Consider the following 18,818-nt stretch of genomic DNA (forward strand, 5'->3'; position numbering starts at 1 on the left):
ATGATATGGGCTGTTGTGGTATATGACACTGGCACTGAGTCTGACATGGCACTGTTATATCATTTAACATTAAATGTCATGATGAATAATCACAATTGATTTGCCACAATTGTCATGATGGAGGGTTCAAGTGAAGTGCTATCCACTTCTTTACATACAAATTTGTCAGTAGTTTATGTGTGGGAGAAAAAAAAGATTAAAATGATATGTAATAACATGTATAGGTAATCTCCCACAAGGTCTGGTTCAATCGTATAACCACTCACTTCAGAGATGACCGCAGCCGAGTTCAGTCTTTTCTAGGAATCAGACACTATGTCAACTTGTCACAGGGAGGTGAAATGCAGGTCATACCATTCATTTACATTTAGAAAATACAAAAAGAATCTACAACAGTATTTACAGAATGTTTCTTTTGATATCAACACAGGGCGAGAGTGCTAGAAAAATACAAACAACATGAATTTGTACATAGAACAACATAACAGGTTTGACACTATAAGGTAACCCTTCACTGGATAATCTCTCAGTCAGTGCTGGGTAGGGAACGGAATTGCAGTGGATCGACTCCTTGGAATCGTTAGCCAAAGTCCTTAACGATTCCGCTATCGATTCCAGTGCCGTTTGCGAATGCGCGATGATGCCATACACACGCAGCCTTGTTTTGTTTAGACTGCAGCCAACATGGCGTCTAGGCAGAGGTGTTCAAAGTGTGGTTATATTTCCCGCGAAAAGATGACCACAGGGCCACTTGCAATGCTTGCGAAACAAATTTTGTCACGTTTTTGATGCACTGCGGAGTGACGATAACATTGAATCCCAACAAAGCAACAGCAGTGTGGCTAACGTTAGCACGTCATCTGTTAATATCGAAGGTAAACTCCTCCAGACACTGTCTATTGTGTTAGTGCCATTTGTTTCATTACTATTTGTTTATGTCAGTTTTATTTTTAGTTCAAGGTGAATACACATCACTGTAATTGGCATGTTCAAATATTATTTAGCACAGCGGTTCTCAAACTCTTGCATATCAAGGACCCCTAAAGTGCCTCTAAAGTGCCACAAATTAGACCAGGGATTCTTTTCCAGGCTCCCCCATCTGATAAGATTTTTGAGTTTAGATGATGTATTACAAAAATTGTATGAAACCCATTACCAAATCAGTCATACATTCTGTTACTTATGGTTGGAATTATAGTCAAAACTAATAATTTGTTTCTTTCTGGGGACCCCCTGGCACCCCATCAAGGAAAAGGATCCCTAGGCTATGGGTCTCTGGACCCCACTTTGAGAGTTTGTCGACCTATTCTTAGGTTTGTTTTTGGTTAATTAAAATATGTAAATGTATACATACACACTGTATATGCTGTGCATCATCTATTCAGAGAATATTATATAAAAGAAAATTAATGTTAATAAACCCGTTTGTACTCTTCTTTTTTTTTTCCTTGCCCAATGAGAATCGATAAGAGAATCGATAAGGAATCGGATCGGTAAGCAGAATCAACAATGGAATTGGAATCGCTAAAATCTTATCAATTCCCATCCCTAGTCCTGGGTGTGCTCACCCCTCATCATGCCCTTTCCCCTCCATCTTGGCTTCACACATCTGGGTGCAGGCAGTTAGCGGGACATCATTCGAACAAATTCTGTGGATGAAGAGTGAGAAGAAGTGTATGAATCTCAGAGATGTGCTGAAAAGAATCGTTAATGTAACTTGCCACTGAAAGACCAGTAACTGTGCATATATGTCTTGAATTTCTTGTTATTCTCTCTCTCTTTTTCTCTCTGCACTTCTGACTCTTTCTTACACACACCTTCAAAGTCAACCAGGCCATCCCCATTAAGGTCCACATCTCTGAGGATCTCGTCAATCTCTCTTTGATTCAGCTGCTCTCCCATCAGCTTCTTCATGGCCTCCCTCAGCTCCGACAGGCTGATCTGACCATCCCCGTTAGAGTCAAACTGACAGAAGGAGAGACAGAAAGACAGACAGAAACAAAGAGAAAGAGAAAGAGAGAGGGGGAGGGTAGAGAGAGAGAGAACACTGAGATAAAATCGGGAGTCATTTTTCCTCTTATATTTACAGGACTTATTAACATGCCAAGAAATATAACTGAAATAAGCATTTTAACTGAATTAAACCTAATGGTGCCCAACCTCTCTGAAAGCATCTCTCAGCTCCTTCACTCCTATCATGTCTGCTGTCTCAGCAAGCATCTTAGGACCCATCAGGTCCACAAAGTCCTCAAAGTCCACTCTACCACCACCTGGAGGGTAGGAGGAATCACTGCATAAGTCAGGTGGTGCTCAGCTCTCAAGCACAAGCCAGCGTACCTTGATTTCATTAAAAAAATATCACTGAAATATGTCCTGTATGAACAAATAACTGCATTTCTAACAATTAAACATATTTTTAAGAGACAAAGTGGTCCCACTGGTATGTTAGTTCTAAAAGCTAAGTTATAAAGGTTTTCCAATGTGGTTCCCTTTGATAAGGTAAGATTCCTGTAAAATTGGTACAAAGCTGTGTGACGCACAGATCTGCTGGCTCAGTTCAATCAGCTCCATCTCTGTGGGCATGTATCCCATGGTCCTCATGCACTCGCCCAGATCCTTACAGCTGATGAAGCCGTCCTTATCCTTATCAAACTCTGTGAAGGCCTCCTTCAGCTCTGATCAAAGATAGAGCAAGGGACAGAAAGCAGAAAAGAACAGGGGAACCAAAGTTTAACATTTCGTTTTCTTGTGATGGTCAAAGGATTGAACACTGGTAATGTTGTACACCAAGACAATCCCAATCAGTTTTAATGACAGATAGCTCCACCAAAATAAAAATAGACATTCACAATGATTTGGTGAAAAAAAACAAGAGATGATAACAGACACAGAGGATAGGCAATAAAGAAAAAGGAGGATTCAGTTGGTAGGTTATGGAACAGGCTGATGTGCTGGTTTGGATGGTTAATCAGAGTAGAGTCAGAGCTTAGGGGATGTGGGGCATCTTAAGTCGGTACATAAGGTAGGGAGGCACATATCAAGTCACTCTGTGTGACATCTGTATCTGTACCTTCAAGCTCCTCCGGCCGTAGATCCCTGTCCTGCAGTGTCCCAGTTTACAGAGAGACACATAGAAAAGCTGATGGTGAGGCAAGGTTAGGAAGCAGCAGACAGTGACACCCTGGCATTTCATATGGCACAACACAACAAACTAACTCATGCACAGAAGCACAGAGACAGACGGACACACACACACACACACACACACACACACACACACACACACACACACACACACACTGAGGCACTGAAAGACAAACAGAAATGAAATGATGGCACAAAGCATATTCAGATACAATGATACAGAATGTGCACAAATGCAAACGCAAGTTCTGCTGTGTACTAAACATGTCGTTTATTATAGACATGGCATTACAAATGTACTCAGTAAGTGTATATTTTTGAGAGCAGATGGAGGCAAATTGATACAAGTAAACACTTGGATGGTTTCTTTTAGTACTGATAGTCTGTCCTTTCAAAAACAATCTGTTATGATTTCAATACTTTAAAAAAGGATATTATGCAATCAAGGCTTCCATTATTAACTGACGGACTTAGGAAGACTGACAGAGTCTACATTTAGATTCATATCTGGGGCCTCTGCTATGCATGCATGATGTCTGTTTGGACTGGGCAAGTGGGGTGTACTATCAGGGTCAGGAGTTACTATGGTGAACAGATAAAACATTCTGGACTAGGGTTGCCAGGCAACAAATGAAGATCAAGAGAATCTGGTTTTAATCATTCTGATTCTCTCTCTCTTTCTCAAAATTCACACATTCATTAAATTATTCAGTTAACATCTCCAGCTGCTATTAATGTCTTTTTCTCTATTGAAATGAACCTGAAACGGTAAATGGTAACAGTCGATCTGGAATGATGTGTTGTAAGCTTAAATTTTAATGTCATCATAAATCACATGATGCACGTGCCTAATTCCAAAATCTGTGTGGCACAATAACTAAAGCAGGATTGGAATTATTCTCTGCAAAGGTGGGATAGAGTACATAAGGGTCTTAGTCAAGAGACGGGACAAAGATTATATTATCACACTGAAATATAAGTCACTAAGCTTATCACGACCATTTAAGTGTTTCATCTGCCAGTACCTTACTTGTCCACTCAACAGCTGTCAAAAGATTGAAAAAGAGAGGGACAGAGATTGATAAAAAGCGAGAGAGAGAGAGAGAGAGAGAGAGAGAGAGAGAGAGAAAGACAGACAAGAGGAATAGTATAATCTGATGTGGGAATCACAGGAGAGAGAGAGTGGGAGTACTTCCACATCCATGCAAACAGGACTCTGGGATTATCAACCAGATGTGGACATCAGTATGAAATATTAAAAAGTGATTAGGCATTTATCTCACTTTCTATTCCATATTGACTGTTCACTCAGTCTATCCAGGAATTATGCATCATTCGTTCTCATTGTATGTATACGTTAACAAATGAGAAAGGGTTTACTTTAAAGAACACCACTTTGGTGCTGATTTTCTGGTGTACTGCAGATATCAGCTGCAAAAAAACCTGTTTAATCTAATGTGCCAGTATAGATCAGAGGTAGACACAGAGTGTTCATTTGGTCATTTGACTCAACCTTTAATTAAACCTGTAATGAGATTAGCTTAGACATTTGTCAAATTTGAATGGTTGTGCACACAATAACCATCAGTAAATCAAGAGCCATAACTCAAATGACCACACGGAATCACAGTAAATACAGTATATACAAAAGAGAGGTCAAGATGATACCAATACCTTGATGTTTTCTATTTGAGTTTATATTTTATGATTTTATATTTTATTGTGATCTAATTGTACAGCACTTTGGTCAAGTCGTGAGTTGTTTTAAAATGTGCTTTATAAATACATTTGACTTTGACTTTGACTTTGACAATAAAGTATGCGTGACTCAAGATGTCCACCCGAACAGTCCTTTCCCTATTGTTCTGTGAAGGCTGCCCTCTGCACTCACTTCAAGGACTCAGAGAGCTTTGACTCAACTGAGAAATGTTGTGCTAATGGACAAGAGCAATTAGCGAGAGAAGACATGATAGCCATCATCAGGATATTACACTGCGGCAACCGGCTAGCTCCATTGCAGTGTTGGGCAGCAATTTAGTGTCATCAATCTGGGCCGAGTGGGTATCTGATGATATTCAGGGGAGCGGCAAGAATTTAACATCTAAATTGAAATCTCATGAAGCAGCTAAGGTATCATTATTCAGCTTCACTTTCACTTACACACATTTGTGTTTCCTCGTAAGTTTATCATGGTGCAGACGCTAAAGCTGCCACAAAATGAGTCCACCATCAATAGAACATGCATGTCATAATGCCACACTGTATGTTCTAGAGGCTTTACTTAAAGCGACATCATAGAAGCTAAATTTATAAAACAATTGGGTTCTATCGAATTCTTTAGCTGTTTTGATTAGCCAGAAAAACACATTATTTTGCACATTATTGCCACTCCTTTGTGACACGTTGTCCAGAGGGGGTAACTTACTAACTCACTGAGATAAAGATAGCACCACAGCGTCCGCCATTCACACATGGTGTATGAGAGTGAAGATGATGGATGATGTCATGGCAGAGATGTTGGAGCTGGTGATTTTGAGGAAAGGAGGGCTGCATGACTGGATTAGATGGTCATGGCGGCTTTACTGGGGAAGGATACAGAAATGCAGTTTATGACAGCTAGATTGCAACACAGAGTGGAGTTCCACCTACTGTGCCTGTTTACAAGCATTTTTTTTTTACTCGTGTGTTATATGTACGCTAAAAAGAGTGGTTGACTGTGTATTGGATGTAAATTTTTTTGCTGTTGTCATGTGTCTCTGGCTCTGAATGAGCGCATTCTGGCATGTTAGCATATGAGGACTAGGGGCTGTTCTGTGTGTCTGTCTGTCTGTACGTACAATCTGTGACTGGGCAAAGCCCTGTCTGAGGAAGATGCAGGCGGGCCCCACTATGTTGTGAAGCACGGTGCAGTTCTGGACCAGGGCACACAGCGGCTCATCAAACTCCTTCTCGCGCCCAGGATTGTCATCCCCTTCCTCGTCTGCCCCAGGACCCCGGACACCACCCAGCATAGAGGCTGCCAGAGGTGCCCCACTCCCCTGCTGGGGAAGTGCCACTGTCCCCTTAGAGAGGGACCAGGCAGTTACCAACCAATGCTCTACACAAAACTATCTTTTAGCAACTCAGTATGTCAATCAAGTGGTTCTCAGTTCATATGACATACTGTATCTCTGGGCTCAATAGCGTAAATGTCTGAGTATAGTATTGAATATGTAGCACATTAAAAAAATGCACCTACACTAAGAATTCATGAAACATCATGAAACAGCAGTTATACTGACATAGTGTCATTGATAAACAAAGTATTCATCTGACTAAAGCAGGACATATAAAATATAATTGAAGTTTTGCAATAATTGTGTAATTCCTAAACATTTGACTGCTGATTGCCTTGACTCAGTGATTCAGTCATAGCCAATGCAATACCTGAGCAAATCAAGAATACACTCCTAAGCACTACCTGCAGCCTGTGATAAGTCAGCACAAAAGCTTTGTCGCTTACCTTCTTCATGCTGTTTCTCTTTGAAGGCTTTGTTCCCATCACCTTTCTCAACTCTCTTTCTCAGCCTCTGTCTCTTCGCCCTCTGCCTTCTCTGCACCTCTCTCCTCTCTCTCTCTCTCTCTCTTCTCCTCCTTGCACTTGCTTGCTTCCTCTCACCCCCCTCTGCAGTCGGATGTTACATAAACTTTTTATGACAAGTCCTCCGGCAGGCCAATCAAATATCCCAAGAGGCCAAGCTGCTTAAGTGTGGCTGATGGGTAATCGAATCAACTAATAATAATAGTGTTAAGTCAGGCGCATCTCTCCCAGCTGGACTCTGAGCATGGAACACACCACAGATTTGACTGCAGCTGGACTGCGGGGGCTTCCTAAATCTTTGCCTTGGTGTCAGCGGTGGGTTATGCTTTGCTGAGGTTGAGCAACAGCCATCTTCACAGTTTGCCTCAGTCCCTGAAAGCCCTCTGTCCCTCTTGCATGCTGCATCTGCTGTCCATTTTGTACTTAGTGTTGCTCTCTCCTTCCCTGTCTCCTATATACAGTATAAGCGTCTGGTGGGTCTTGTGCAGTATAATCTCATCATCCAATCCTCTCTCTCCCTTTTTCTCCCCTTTTCTCCCTCTCTCTCCCTCTCTCTGCTGGACTACGTAAGTGCCTATGCTGACAGAGAGAGAGAAAGAGAGAGAGAGCAATTGAGAGGTAGGGGGATGGGGGTATTAAGGACAGCAGGCGGTGGTGATGTGTGTGTGTGTGTGTGTGTGTGGGGGGGGGGGGGGTTAGAGGGGTTGGGGGGGAGTGGATGTCTTTTTAATCCTCAGCATGTCAGATTACACAGGGAGCAAAATGGGGTTGGTTGCACTGGGCGAGCAGAGAGCGGATTGAAGGAGCTGCACAAGCGAGCAGCACGGAGAGCCAAGAGAGCAGTGAGGGCGAGAGAGAGAGAGGCCACTGGGCAGTGGGCTGTGGTCAGACTGTCAGGACATAGGCCATGTGCAGGACGGAGAAAAAAAGGGATAGAGAGAAAGAGGGAAAGAAAACTAGATTGAGAGTGATGGCTAAGTACCACAGGTGGGATACTAACGAGTGTTGTATTTTTGAATCCTTTCACTAGATATTCCAATCCACTGGCATCCCTCTGAGCCTGCTGTACTCAGGAGGGAGGAGGGGCTGGAGATGTTGAAGGTACAACACATAGGCATGGGTTCACATGAAGTGTGGTTATGTGTAAGATATTTGAAACAGAGTCGCTGAAAAACAAGATACACGAATTTGTTGAAATGCTGTATCTGTCAGATGAGCAACCAGAATCGCTGAAAAAGGAATGATGATAGTGCATAAAATCATGATAAAGGAATCAAAAGCTCTGCGCAAGCAGGACCAACAACTCATAAACATTCTAACCCCCCCACCATGTGCTCTCTCTCTGTCTGTCTGTCTGTCTGTCTGTCTGCATCATGCTGTGGCAGCAAAACAACAGTCACTGCAATATGAGAGACAGAACCTGCATTGCAATCGAATTGTTACTTCGATTTTCCAATTTCAGATAAGTAATCACAGCACCAGAACTGTACTGCCTCAGACTTTGATGTAGGCCCTTCCCATTCAAAATGTGATGTTTGCCCTGTTATCCCCCACCCCAGCTTCTTTTCCTGGGTAGGCCATAGATGAGCTCCTCTGAAAGATAAAGGCATTAGTTCCCTAAGAACCCAAACCCTCCAGTAATTCGCCCTAATCCACCCCTACGACAGGATAGCAGCGGCTAGCGGCTGACATCTCTAAGACACACAGAAGGGCCTTGAGCAGGAATGCAGAGATGAGTAGAACATTGGGGCAGTTAATGAGCTATGTTTGTAATGTTATGCTATTATACGTTATTAAAGTTGAGTGTTAAAAAGCTTCATTCAAATTGAGCAAGATCTGGTAAAGGCTCAAGCTCACAAGCTGTGCTCAGATGGTTCATTTAGAGAGTGGCTCTCTGTGCATCTCATACGCATCTCTGTTTGTCAAAGGCATTTCACATATCACCCCAAACTGTTTATCGCTTCTGTTTTGGTTGAAGAACAGCTGTAGCTGAATTTGGCCCACTCTCAACCCATTGTATAATCCATGGCTGTTTGGTTTGCGGAATGAAAATGAGGAGAGATTTGGGAAGATCAGAGGAGGTCACAGAGGTATTGTTTTTGGCCATTTCTGTATCTCCAAAAGAGACCCCAGTGGCACAGTTGACTTCATTAAAGCACTGATACTCTTATGCATCAAAACATGCACTTGAAACACAACACTTCTGTTACTATACTGTAAACATCCATATTCACTGTAATAGAGCATGTGCATAATATGTACTTACACACTTGCATATGATGCCTATACCCTAACCCAGGGGTACTCAATTAGAAACCCAAAAGGTGCACTCGCCAAATTTCCATTCAGTCCAGGGTCCGGCACAGTGATGGTCAAAATCCAAAAACATAACTCCAACAAAAACGTTCGAACTATGCACAAAAGGTGATGTGGTCTGGCCTTATTTGTGTGAAAGGTAACACCTTTTTGTGCTTTAAACTTGGGCATAAAAGGTGTGAAGGCCAGGCGGAGGCACTGATGTAAGTGTTCATTAGTGAGTGTGCTCCTGTATTTGTTTTTCACCATATTCATGGTTGAAAAGGCAGACTCACAACAGTATGTGTGGCTGATCTAACTATTACACTGCATGTTGCTTGGTATGATGAAAGCAGATGGTTTATTTTTCTGGCCCTTACCTCAGAGTTCTGGGGGTAAGTTTGTTCGAAGTGTGCATGCTTGTTTCATAGTGACGTTTCACGTTAACTACCACTTTTGACAAGGGCAACCGTCTCTTTGCAGATTAAACACGTCGGTTTTGTGCTCCCCACAGGCTGAGGCAGCACAAATGCATACGTTTCAATCCACTTCAGAATCAACTTTTCGTCGGGTTTAAAGCACGCCATGATTTTCGTTTACTGAGAAACAGATATCGTTCACAAATCGATCTGCCCGCGTTGTTGCAATTGACACACACAACCTGAGTGACCCACAGAGCTCGCGGCCAACATTGAGTGAGTGAGTTGTCATAGTGATGTTGTTATTACAGCTACTGATTGGACTTCTGGATTGGACACGGAAGATAGAAACCACATCGAGTAGGATACAGATATATAGTGCGAAATCACGCACCAATGAAAACTCGCTTGGATCATTATTAAATTAGAATGTTGATTTTGGCTTCGGTCCAAATTTGATTGCGTCTGGGTCCGGATCCGGACCAGAGTCCGCCTATTGAGTACCCCTGCCCTAACCCAACACATATGCCCCTATGCTTCCATGGAACCGCTGGAATGCAGGAGGTGCTTGATTGCTTGCCACGCCAAACTCCCTGGACAAAGCACTGTACATGTACTGGTGTAATGCATGCAAACTGCCACTAAGTGGCAGCAGAGTGGTGCAAACAGTCTCACTAATGCATGCAAGTGACCAATATAAGGTGACCAGACGTCAACGGTTTCAGGGGACAGTCTCCGTTTTTGGTGGCCTGTCCCCGGCTGGAGCTGTCCCCTGAAATGTCCCCGGTTTTTACTGTGATCAACAACAGACCCGGGATACAAATTAAAAAAAAGAAAGAAAGAAAACAATGACCAAACATTTAGTTGCGTAGCCTACACGCCACGGGCTCAAGCAAGCCAGCCAGCAGCCAGTGGGACAAGCTCTAGCTCAGAGCTCAAAGATGTTCTAGAATGTTCGTCTTTGTAGTATTTTAATTGGTGGAATATGCAGCGTGGTAGAATCTTTGCCCTTAGCTTCTACTTGTTTTATTCAGAGAGATCGCGTCCATTCATTCATTCAGCCAACTAGCTCTGGCAAATCGAGTACAAGACAGGACAGCATTGGGATAGGCGATTATGTGTACATGTATGTAGCCTATGATCCACAATTTGCAACAATGTGAGTGTTAAGCAGCAGCTATCTGTCGGTCAGGTGTCAGCCACAGCTCTACTTGCTAACTGACTTTGTTAACTTTTTAACATGAGCAGTGATACTAACTACAGTACTATGACATTTCAGTTTCATTAGTCTGGGTTACTATTGAGAGGTAGTTGGCAACTTGTCAATAAATGAAACCACTTGAAAGTAAGAAAATACTCCTTGAACTCGCTTTCCGTACATCCAGTTGCGCTTCCCGCTTGTTTGTGTGATAATGACAATAAAGTACTTTGAACTTTGATAGTTCTGTGGAAGCAGTCTCACCAGTTCAATTTTAAGCAGTGGGTTTCAATGTGCTAAAATCTTTAAATGAGTCATGTGCTTAGGCTACATAGATAGACAATTACAGGTAGCCTAGAATAATGGTAGGCCTACATTACTTAAAAACAAACACAAAAAAATGTGTTCTTGTGGTGGTCTCTTAAAAGACACTAATGAAATGTCTTTTTCCCACCTTAACTTCACATATTCTTTATCAACAAATATGTCAACTGGTAGTGTGTCACAGAACTTGTTATTTTTTTTTAGATTATTCAGATATCCCTCCCTCACCTTGACATTGCTTGGATTTAATTACAGTTTTTACTGAAATTGTATTTGGAATCTTTTTGTTTGTTTGTTTCTTAAATCACTTTTGGTATAGTAATACCTAAAAACAATTCCAAAGATCCTGGAGTCTATGGGCCTGATCTGTATGTTCATAGTTCCAGCTGATTTTCACACAGAATATAGGAATACAATTCATTCAGTTGCCTCAATGGCCTTAACATTTTCTATGCTGGAAAAACCTACACCTGTCACCCATCCGTGCCCACTTATCAGCCAAACACAGAGGTTAGGCCTACTGCAAGGAAGCTTGTGCATGACGTCAACAAAGTTTTTATCACTGATATTGGTTCTTATTATCTGGCAAAAGGTTGTTACCTTTACTACTCTTCATTTCAGCCACTTTGTGATTAGTTTTAAGAAGAAAACTATTTGTTTGACATTCCCCTTGCAATTTACAAGAACAAGGGTAAGATCAACTACTTTTATTAATAAGGGCCCAGTCAGTGTCCCCGTTTTTCGATTATAAAGACAAAAACATGACATGTTTTGGAGGTGTTAACGTGTCTGAACTGAAAATGTCCCCGGATTTTGTCTCAGAAATCTGGTCACCTTAGACCAATACTGCACTTCCTCTGTGCTGTCAAGTGGCATGCTCTACATTGCTGTTACGTTTCTTGCTTTGAATTGATTTAATGATTGAATGATCTGAATCTTCCGTCTTACGAGTGAGAGACAAGTTCAAAGTCTTGCTGAAGATGTGATATTGAGATGGAATTAGCAACTGTCCCCTCTTGTTTTGTAAATGCAACTTTCTTAAATTCTTAAAGTCAAAGTCAAAGTGTGTTCATTGTCGCATGCACCAAATTGCTTCAGCGCAGCAAAATTCTGAAGACTAAAGAAACATTTCACAAATCTAAACCAAATTACACAGCGGGACCGCAAGGTTTGCAGATTTTACATTTTCTGTACAGTGCCCCAGGCATCTCTCTCCAGATGCAATGTTGCCTGTAGGAGGCCTGTCAATTAATAACTGCAGAGTGCCTCTGGGGTCTAACCGCATTTGGTCCACACAGAAATACTTTTAAGCATCACAGTGAAAGAACTCGAAGTGAACTGTGGATGGAGAGTTACATGAGACGAAGCAAGCACAGGAAAGCTATGATCATAAGGCCATGTTGGTGTCAAAGTTCAAGGGGTTTTCATGGTATTGCAGTGCCTTGCTTACATTTGTGATTAATTGTATTGTATAAACTTCAGTGGGACTATACAATGGAGGAACTATAGAAGGATTCAGACTAAGACAAGATGAGTTGATGTGCTGCTTTGGTGCACAGAGGAAGTCTTTCCATATCTACCACATCTACTGTCCTTCTTCCTGTTCCACCATCCCAACACACACTGGCACACACACTGGCACACACACACACACACACACACACACACACACACACACACACACACACACACACACACACACACACACACACACACACACACAAACACAAATATGCATTTGCTTAAGCAAATATTCCCTTTACACTCACGAAAACACCAAACACAAAAATACTTTTTATGGGTTTATGGAACAGCCCAGAGAAAACATCTCCATCTCCATTCAAGTCAGTCTCTTAACCTTTCCAAAATAGTTTTGTACTTCTTACTACTGAGGTATATCAGGGGGCTGGCTTACAACAAAAACTACAGTACATCCTCTGCCTTTTAGGACGCAAAGTGCATACAGACTCAGTGGCCCACACTGTGAAATGTAGGTTTTGTACATGTTTTGGATCTGAAAACAGACATTGTGTGTCTGTGTGTGTGTGTGTGTGTGTGTGTGTGTGTGTGTGTGTGTGTGTGTGTGTGCTAAAGTGATCCACGTGTGTACAGTGTGCATTTGTCAGAAGCAGTAGGAAGTTCGTAGGAAATAATGCATGAATGTGAACGCTTGTCCTGGTGTTGTTCGCAGGGGATAATGGTACTCAGAAACAAGCTCTTGAAGGGACAAAATGTAGAGCATGGCTTTATGCCATTTCCTGTTATGTTTTTTTTTTTTTTTTCATTTACCTCCCACTAATGCCATTTGTGCCTTTGTGTGTCTGCATGAACAGGATTTTTGGATCACATGAGAGATTTGGCCGTGTCTAGATTATGGCTCAAAGAGAATGGAAAGAGTGCATAGATGAAGTGAAAAAAGACATCATGTCCTGCACTCGTCTCACACATTGTCGCTCACCTACATTTTAAATATGTGTGTTATGCAATCCTCATTCAGTATGCTAAGGTTTCTTAAGGATGAGTTGTGGTTGTGAAATTGTGTATGACTGTAATGGTAAAATGTGGTGGTCGCCAGGCTTGTCATGTACTTTCTGAGAGTGAATCAGTTTCTAACGGGATCACCTCATTTTGTGAGTTGTTAATCTGGCCCAGATAATCCCTCCTCCACTTTCCAATCAATCTTTCTTTTTCTCATCCTTCCCTTGCACCATTATCTCAGTACTTCTCTCCTCTTTTCTCATCCTTCTCTTGCTCCGTTATCTCAGTACTTCTCTCCTCCTCTTTTCTCCTCCTTCTCTTGCTCCGTTATCTCAGTACTTCTCTCCTCCTCTTTTCCTAGTTTGTTTGCATTTCATCTCTCCATCTGTTGCCCAAACAACATGGTGCATTGTGATTGGTTGACAATATCTGAGTTGTTATGGCCTCTTGTGCAATGACACATGTGTATTGAACATAAAGTAAGTAAAATACTTACATTTCAGTTCATTTAACTGCCAAATACTTAAAGATTAGTAATCTCTATACTCTTCTAACTCGGAGTAGAGGTCTGTATTATATTCCATACTTTCTTTTACAAATAGATTTGTTTTTACAATTTTTAAAATTAGAATATGTTGCACATATTGGAAACACAAATAATCAATTAACAAATGTCAAAAACAACTATATATATATATATATATATATATATATATATATATAAATCAAATATGAAGATAGCAACATATGCATGAGTCATCTATAAATCCTTTGTATCTGTGGAATACAAACCAATCTATGCAATCCTGCCAGAAATCAGTCGCATACAGAGATCAGATCATAGACATCCAGCCATCTGCTGCAATTCCACTCTCACTCCCCCCACGCCCCTCTCTCTCTCTCTCTCTCTCTCTCTCTCTCTGTGATCCCAGCATTTAAAAAACACAGTAATTACTCTGCTGACTACAAAAGACTTATCCAGGTAAAAGATCACATTATTTTTGGAATCTGAAGTCATCAGTCTTTCGTACATGACTGATATGTTATACTAAGACAAGACAAAACAAGACAAAACATTGTGTATATATTTCTTTAACATTAGAACAATGAATATATGTAAAATGATCTTGTGTTGTAACATTGTGACAACAATTATTTCCTTTATGAAATGTTACCGTTCTCTGAAAGCATAACACACACAAAGTCAACTTTTGTATGTGCTTATATGCATGTGTGTATGTTTGTGTCTGTCGGCGTGTGTGGGGTGGGTGGGTATATGGGTGTGTTCTGGTGAGTATATTTTGTGTGTTGCTATGGGTACTGCTTTTCCTACAGACAGACAAGCTTTGAAGAAGGAGTATTTTGTCTACCCTTAGAACACCCAGACATTACGCTGGGTAATCATGATGATGAAAGCAATTGCATAATGCTGGATGGTGGAGTGTGCTGTAAGCCTTTAATTACAGCTTCCAGAACAATCCCAATCCCATTGTTGGATGTTAGAGGGTTTAATTAGGTGTCTAACACTGGTACCTACACAGCCTCCAAGTATACGTTGGTACATGATCGAAGTTACCCTTCATACATACCCACACATTCTTACAGACACACCCACTAACCCCATTCATGCCTAACAAATACATAAGACAGACTGTTGAACATTCACTGTGCTGTGTGTTTGTGTGTCTAACAATCTCAATGAATCCTATCACACAACCCCTGCCCTGCAAAACCAACTGGAAGTCAAGCAATTCAAAAGGTTTAAAGATGTTTCAGATAGAATTCTGCCAAAGCCTAAATGGCACATCTTGTGGGATTTGTTTGATACCCTGTAAAACACTTTGGTTGTCACTTTGGTTCTGCCATAGAGAAAATCCCAAACACAGACAGATAGACAGCAAAAGTGATACTCAACATCTGCCTCTGTACTCTGCCTCGCATTTTCCTAAGTAATTAAGCAACCTCTCAGATGTTTATACACATTATGTAATGCAACAACATCTGGAGGTTAGAAACGGTGGTCAAAGCTCACGGCTCTGTAACCCCATGCATGCAGATTGGACTAGGACTTAATTCCTCCTGAAAACAAGTCTCACCAAGTTTGAGCGTACGTGGTGGTTGCCTTATAGTTTTTGCAGAAGCCTCTGAATATCTGTCTCTGCATGATGCATCCCTATTGGACAGGGGAGCTGAAGGTTTGCTTTGATAGTGATCTCATGAGCACAACATACGTAGATGTAGTTTCAGGACACACAGAGATACTGAAATGTCCCTTTAAACCTTTAGCTTAACAAATGCAAGTTGACAAGAAATGTGTCAATCAATCACAGAAATGAATGCAAGACAAGTGTCAGTTGATAAAACTGTTCCATTGGATGGGGAGGGTGTAAAGGCAATCCAAGACGAAAGGGTAGCTAACTGCCCTATAGCATAAATGACACGGATGTGATAGGAATAATAACAAATATTCTCACTGACCAAGGCACACACACAGTTTGAAATGACACATATCACCTTAGAGTAAAGCAACTGTCATGGCTGCATGGGGGTAGATTTTATATAATGCATTAGCATTAATGCTCACAACTGAACTTCGTAGTACTTTCTAGTATCTCACAAAGCCATTTGCACACGAACCACACTGTTCCAGTAGTATCCAGCAGATTGCTGGCTCAGTGAAATCCCATTGAAGTCTTGGCAAAGGTTCTAGAATATAATGGAAGTTATTCTCTCTCTGGAATCTTGGTTCTATCTGGTCCCTTATGTAGTTTGACACCCCATAATCTGTTGCTACTGCATGACCCCAGTTGAAACCACACGAGAAGCCTTTGTTCACTGAGCCACAAACCAACCAGATTCTAAATCAGGCTCTGACCAGGAGGCGCTTACCTGGCCAAACACGGAGGCCACGATGGGTCTGAGCCTGCGGCGCTCCCTCTCCCACTCCTTCCGCTGGGGCTCATCCTCGGTGGGGGACGCCAGGCTCAGGGCCTTTGAGGGTTTGGATGGCCTCTTGAAGCTGCCGCCAGAGGTGCTCCATCTTCTAAGCTTCTCAATCTTCTTCTTGATCGAACCCTTGAGAGAGGGAGGAGAAAGGGAGGAGAGAGGGACAGAGAACGAGAGACAGATTGTTGGTATGGTTGGGTCAGAGGACAGGAAAAGTAAAAGTTGAGAGATTAAAGAAGACCATGTCAAAACTTAAAACCACAAAACGCAGATGTAAAAAGTCATTAGAATAAAACATAATACATACAAGATAAGGTTGCATTCTGGGGAGCAATACCCTGTGTTTATTTAACATTGTGTATAAGTAAAGTCAGGTATACCTGCCTTAAGTATATGTACTCCCTGAGAATTGAACACACAACCTTGTTGTTGTTAGATCTTTGCACAACCAGTGGATCTCTTGAAACAACACTGGCAGCCGTTAATGCTGTGCCCTACGACCCTTAACTATCAACTGGTTGTATGTTTTGTTTTTGCAGTTTGCCAAAGATAAACCTGACAACAAAGTGCTGCAAACACAGAGTGTACAGAAAGCTCTATTTTACATGAAAATGGGGTTCCTGAGTTGCATCAACAGATATGGACTGGTGCCGTGCAGCTAGTCGCGCTTACAGAAGTTCTGTTTTGTATTCTGTATTGTGCAGTATGACTATACACAATTCGATTAAAAATACACCAGATGCAATTGAAGGAAATAGAGAAAAACTGGCAAAAACAGTATAGTGGCCCTGCCAACTTCCCACCAAAGCAAAAGCACACACATGAATAGATGATGGTCTACCTTTTTGGTGATCCCCTCCGGAGGCAACTCCATCGTTGTCATGCTGCCAGCTTCCATAGTGAACCCCTCTGCATAGATCATCCACAGGTCTGTGTCCTCTCCTCTCTGCCTGCCTGAGCTGTTCTCAGCCGCTCCCTGACCCAGGGACCCATCTCCCGCTTCCCTCAAAGCCACTCCCCTTTCTCTCTCTCTCTCTCTCTCTCTCTCTCCATCTCTCTCTCCATCTCTCTCTCTCTCTCTCTCTCTCTCTCTCTCCATCTCCATCCCAAGCTCTTTCCATTCATTTCCCCACATTCATTCACTAATAGAAATTGTTTCCAATATGGATTTTTGTTGATTAGATGAACCTCTTAGATTTGTCTACGTTGACTATATTAGTTATCTGCTATACCCTCTGTTAATCTCTATTTTTTGTTTTTGTTTTTAGGTCCAGTGGATTTCAGGAGGGGTACAAAACTCTTTTTTTTGGTAATCTGACGTTGACGTGATTCTCTCAGACCTGTTTTATACTCAGACAACAACAGTCCCTGTCTCCCAGCTCATTCAGTGTATTTCCTGTAATCCCCCATTCTCTCTTTCTCTCATTCATCTCTCTCACTCACTCATTCTCTACCAATTGACAATCCTCTTAGACTTTCATATTTCAAACAGTTGTTTTGGCTACCCTGCACAGTATGTGTGCTACCCACTGACCCTGACCTGCACCTCATGCCTCTTGCCTCACAGGAGCGGAGCAGTGTCACAAGTCATGTAGCAGGACTCTTGCATACTTCTGACAGGTTTGGAGAGTAAGTAAGAGCAGGTCTTCAATAATGAGTTATATCACAACATGACATGGTCATTGGTGGTGCCAGGTCAGATGTCAAGGACACAATGCACTGTGGGCTGAGAACCTCAAGTTAGCGGATACACAATATGCGTGGTGACGAAACCTCTCTGATGTCGATTTAGACACTGGTGGTGGGGTTTGTTTTCAGAATGAAGGTTAGTACACGGAAGTTGTTTCAAAGCCCAAACTTGTTCTTGTTCTTTGCGTGAATATGGGCCCCCGTCCTCCTTTCATGTTTATTTGATACATTTGGTCTTCTTCTTGTTTGAGCACATTTTCCTCCTGCTTCAGGTCTTCCTCTTCCTCTACATCCACCTCGACCTCAGCCTCTGGCATGGCCTCCGCCTCTTCTTCTTCCTCCTTCTCCTCCTCTGTGGATTCCCCCTCTCACCCTCACTCTTCTTCTTCTGACTCCTTCCATTTTGGTTGAAGACAGATGAACTCATCTGCTGCATTTCTATAGTGCTTAAACCTGTTTGGTGTGTCTACAATTAAGCAGTCATGTGTTTGCGCACTTGATGGCTGTGTTTATTTGACAGGCTCATAAGTGTGGTAATTTGACAGTCAGTGTTTTGGAATTGAAAGGAAGTGACCTCTTGATATACTTCTGTGTCTAAAGCATTCAAGTGTGTTTAGTGTTTTGCAAATCACTTGTGTGTATTGTTTTGCAAAAAGTGTGATGTTGACATGTGCTTATAGTGGTGCAAATCTGAGCCGTTGTTTTGCTCCTTGAGTAAAGGCTTTGATAATTGTGTAATACTTTT

At 41.8% G+C, this 18,818-nt stretch overlaps 1 protein-coding gene across 2 annotated transcripts; it reads right to left on the minus strand.

The window, feature by feature from the left end:
* Positions 1-1,577: 1,577 nt before the first annotated feature.
* cabp2a (calcium binding protein 2a) lies at positions 1,578-17,344 on the minus strand. Of its 2 annotated transcripts, none has more exons than XM_031560195.2 (7): positions 17,226-17,344; positions 16,328-16,513; positions 3,071-3,101; positions 2,541-2,675; positions 2,161-2,270; positions 1,818-1,965; positions 1,578-1,649 (listed from the first exon to the last, which is right to left on the minus strand). In XM_031560195.2, the coding sequence occupies exons 1-7, from the start codon at positions 17,304-17,306 to the stop codon at positions 1,624-1,626; spliced, it is 717 nt and encodes a 238-aa protein (XP_031416055.1). In that variant the 5' UTR covers positions 17,307-17,344; the 3' UTR covers positions 1,578-1,623. The 2 variants fall into 2 exon arrangements, with proteins under 2 accessions (XP_031416055.1, XP_012692407.1); XM_012836953.3 differs by lacking the exons at positions 16,328-16,513; positions 17,226-17,344 and adding exons at positions 5,982-6,206; positions 6,647-7,301.
* Between the last annotated feature and the right edge of the window lie 1,474 nt (positions 17,345-18,818).

The sequence above is a fragment of the Clupea harengus genome, chromosome 22, assembly GCF_900700415.2.
Source record: "Clupea harengus chromosome 22, Ch_v2.0.2, whole genome shotgun sequence".
Taxonomy (NCBI): domain Eukaryota; kingdom Metazoa; phylum Chordata; class Actinopteri; order Clupeiformes; family Clupeidae; genus Clupea; species Clupea harengus.